Source organism: Danio aesculapii, chromosome 16 (assembly GCF_903798145.1).
Source record: "Danio aesculapii chromosome 16, fDanAes4.1, whole genome shotgun sequence".
Taxonomy (NCBI): Eukaryota; Metazoa; Chordata; class Actinopteri; order Cypriniformes; family Danionidae; genus Danio; species Danio aesculapii.
Window position 1 is genome coordinate 33,853,972 of NC_079450.1, and position 4,144 is coordinate 33,858,115.

The 4,144-nt window shown below is 35.4% G+C and overlaps 1 protein-coding gene across 1 annotated transcript in view; it reads left to right on the forward strand.

Annotated features, from left to right (window-relative positions):
• LOC130243598 (otoancorin-like) overlaps window positions 1-2,521 on the forward strand; it is a 30,141-nt gene extending 27,620 nt beyond the window's left edge. The window contains 2 exon segments of the mRNA XM_056475825.1: window positions 621-843; window positions 1,969-2,521. Of these exon segments, the coding sequence (XP_056331800.1) occupies window positions 621-843; window positions 1,969-2,048 (303 nt within the window). The 3' untranslated portion in view covers window positions 2,049-2,521.
• Window positions 2,522-4,144: the final 1,623 nt, after the last annotated feature.

Consider the following 4,144-nt stretch of genomic DNA (forward strand, 5'->3'; position numbering starts at 1 on the left):
GGTCTCAGCGAAGACTCTCGTTTGTTCTGGAGGAGCGTCACAGGAATCAGTCTCATGTTCCACTCCTCCATGACCATCACAGTAGCTGCTCAGGATACGGCCCGGTCCAGGATATGGAAACCTTGGGATCATCTCGTCATTGGTCTCGGATCGAATCAGTGACTCTGCATAGTCTGAGGGCCTCCGGAAGAGTATCCCCAGGTGGAAATGGAGAATAAAGAAAATAATTAGGTTGCATGAAGAAACTTTTTATTCAATGACAGGTTCTTTATTTTACTAAAATATTCTTCACACTGGAAAATATGGCTCTTTGAAGAACTTTTTCTAAAAGTTTTAAAAAGGTTTTTCTATGGCATCACTACGAAAACTTCATGTACTCTTCCTGTCACCCTTTTTAAGAGTGCATCTTATATTGAGTATGCTGAAAATAAAAATTTCCTTGGATTTACTAAAACTTTTTAAGCTAAGTGGATGTAAACAATTTATTTGGGCTGAATTTAAACAACCGAATTAAGTTGAACATTACAAAATTAAATGAGTTTGTTTAAACTCAACAATATTGCAGAAATATTTTTTTCAGTGTAGTTTAAATGTTCAGTTGGTCTACAAATGTGTTTCAGGCGCTGTCAGTCAGCCAGCTGAAGGCCTTGGGTCCTGATAATGCTGCGATGGTAACAGATGCTCAGCGCGGGGGGCTGAAAGTGGATCAGAGGGCTGCGCTGGATGAAGCGGTGGGTTTGAAGACCGCACGTGCTGACGTGCCCACTGGAACCGCCAATGGAAACTCCACTGGAAACTCAAATCCAAGCTCTGGTGGATCAGGAGCACAGCCACTGAAAGGAGGTGAGGAACAGGAAGGGGGAAACCTCTTTGGTCACAGTGCTCTAGAAATTGACCCTACAGTTATTTAAAAAGTTCATCCCAAAATAGTAATTCTGGTCACACTTTATTTTGATGGTCCGTTTGTTGAATTTAAGTTATATTGCATCTACATGCCAACTGATTCTCATTAGATTATAAGTAGACTATTAGGTTAGGGTTAGAGTTAGTGTAAGTTGATATGCACTTGCAAAGTTTCAGTTAAATGTCTGTTTAGCTGCAGTATCAACAGATATTAAGCAGACAGTCTACTAATACTCAAATGGACCATCAAAATAAAGTGTTACCGAAATTATGTCACCCATTTACTTACCCTGTATGAATATATTTAGAATAAAATGTCTGAGAGAAAGATTCTAAAGATTTCTGTCTCTTTTTGAAAATCTGTTCTCTCAAAACTCGACACTTGAAAACATCCATAAAGAGATGAAAATTAACCCATGAATCAAGTCGTTTTAAAAGTAGTTTACACTACTGTATAAGATAAACTTGTACAGTTTTAACACACGAAAAACAGTAGAATTTGTATATTTCCCACACATTTATAGTTTCAGTTTTGCTTAAAGTCTTAAACCTTGAAATTTACAATAAATATTAGCGCCACAGTCATTTCTGTTTGTATTATATTCATATTTGTACTTTTTGTTGAGTCAGTGGAACTAAAATACACGTTTCTAATATTACCATTTAGTTTTATTTATGGCAACTATTACCATATTTTACACTATATATCTGGATGAAATTATAAAATGAAGTGGTTCATAAATGGGACTAATCTGTGGAGGTTTTTTTGATGTTGATACGACAGAATTCAGGTGTAACGTCAGGTCTGAATACAGTTTTCTGGACCTAGCATTGTAAATTACATAGCTGTTTTTCTACCAGTCTAAAAATTTGACCAAAAAAGTTGGCGGGGATAAAAATGCTTTACTTATTTTACAGCATGAAGGGTAATGTAGTTACTTTGCACGAATTCTGTAATTAAACAACAGGTTTCATATATTTTGCATATATATTTAACACAAAAATAGTAAAACTACATTCTACATTCAGTAGTGTTACAAATGATTTGTTTATCTTCTCCTCCAGGCGCCACAGTAGAGACCATGGCAGGATCCGTCCTCCTCGTGCAGGTCATTGTGCTGGTGTTGATCGGATATATTTTCTAAAGTAAGGAAGGGTCAAAGGTTGAAACACTCAGAGGCTGATGATCAACCAGTAATGCAGTAGATTAGCGTCTGGCCTTTTAAGAAATGTTATGATTGCTATATTCAAAGGTCATTGATGGCTCATTTAAACTCATGCTAAAGCCAAAGATAGTACGATAGAGATGGTGGTTTGATTAAAAACTTAGTCTAGCCCATCTTTAACTATTGAAATGTATTTTAGAGAGAAACTATATTTGATAATACTGCTATTTAGATCATTTCAAATGCAAATGACCTGCTATTATTCTATGAGAGACATTAAACACTGTGCACAAATCATTATAATGTATCAAAGGTGTAGTTTTACTACCAATTATTGAATTCTAGTCAAATGTTTGTATATAAAATGGTGGTTTTCAACATTTTTTTTGCAGGAAACCCCTATATGAACTTTCAAATTCCTTAATGAACACTCAGATGCTTAATAAAAATCTTAGCAGCATTTTGCAATACTTGCAAAAACGTAGTAAATATTAATATATTCATATTTTAAGTTTGGTTGGGTGACATGATCATATAAAATATATTATTTTTATATAGAATGCACAGCTTGTCTTTGTTTAACATTTGCAATAGTGCATTAAAGCTCTGTCTAACTTTAACCTTTATGTGAACAGACAGGCTGAATGAAAATGTTAATCCACATTCTCACAGGTGGTTCTTACTTAAAGGCCAAAATACAGGTAGACAATGATTTCTCAGGGATTTCATGTAACACTTTTAATCATTAATAAAATTGTCAAATAAATTGTCAATAATTACTTTTTATTATCAAATTTGCACCCTCAAACTATAGGGACATACTCATAAATCTTTGGTCAACCCCCCAGGATGGAAACCACTGGTATAGAGGTTGGTCTTTGGTAATATGATTTAAGTCATTTATACCTGGAGATGAGGTTAACAAAGCTCTGTCTTTAAGTTTTATATTTGAGTCAAATGTCATACCAACTTTTTATCAGATGCACAACATAAGATGCTGCATAAAATAAGTGGTGAAAATGACTCGAAGTGAGAACAACACCTTATTTACCATCAAAGAGTAAAAAAGAGTTTTCCCAAAAATGAAAGCCGTTCATCTCCTCACCTTCAGCAATACAAGATGTACTGTTTTTTTTCTTCAAAAGAACATTAAAGACTATTTATACCTGAAACTTTGGTTCTTTATTGATTTATTACCAATTTATACATGCAAACAAACAGTCAAACAGTTAACAGTCAAAATAACACATCACACATGGCCACATAAACAGCAAGAACAAAAACATAGTCAGTCTTTCAAACGTCCCTAGCTGATAGCCCATTTATATTAGTAGTTGTTTTTCTCATATCTATCGCATGATCATGATCTGGATCAGTTTTTCCCAACCCTGTTTCCCCTGTGACCCAATTCTTCCTAATCATTCATTTTCTTTTCAGCTTAGTCCCTTTATTAATCAGGAGTCGCCAACTTATCCAGCGCATGTTTTTACACAGCGGATTACCTTCCAGCTGCAACCCATCACTGGGAAACATCCATACACTCCCATTCACACATACGCTACGGACAATTTAGCCTACCAATTCACCTATAGCGCATTGAAGGGATTAAATACAGTTTTGACTCAAAGAATGACCAGTCGATCAGATGAAGAAAGCCGAGTCAGAGATTCAAATAAATAAAGTTTACTGAAGATAGTTTGCAGTTTCATCAGCGAAGCCAGCTTCAACACTCAAAATGAGTTGCTAGGCCGTCTGCTTACAATCACCAATCAGTAACAATTATACTCTTACAAGTCATTACTTCACGTCACACATAGGTGTTCTAACCTGATTGGTTAAAACACAGATGGACTAGGAAAATTTCCATGTGGGTGCGTGCGTACAATTCTGAACAATATCTTAAGCATATAAACATCAGATATCCATTAGACTGTTTAGAGCCGACTCCAGACCTGTGAAACGGATCCACAATCAAATAGAACACACACACACACACACAAAATATCTGTTTCTTATCCAAGGCTAAGTGTACTCTAGCCGTCTATCAAAACTTGTTAAAAACAAGTAAATTTACA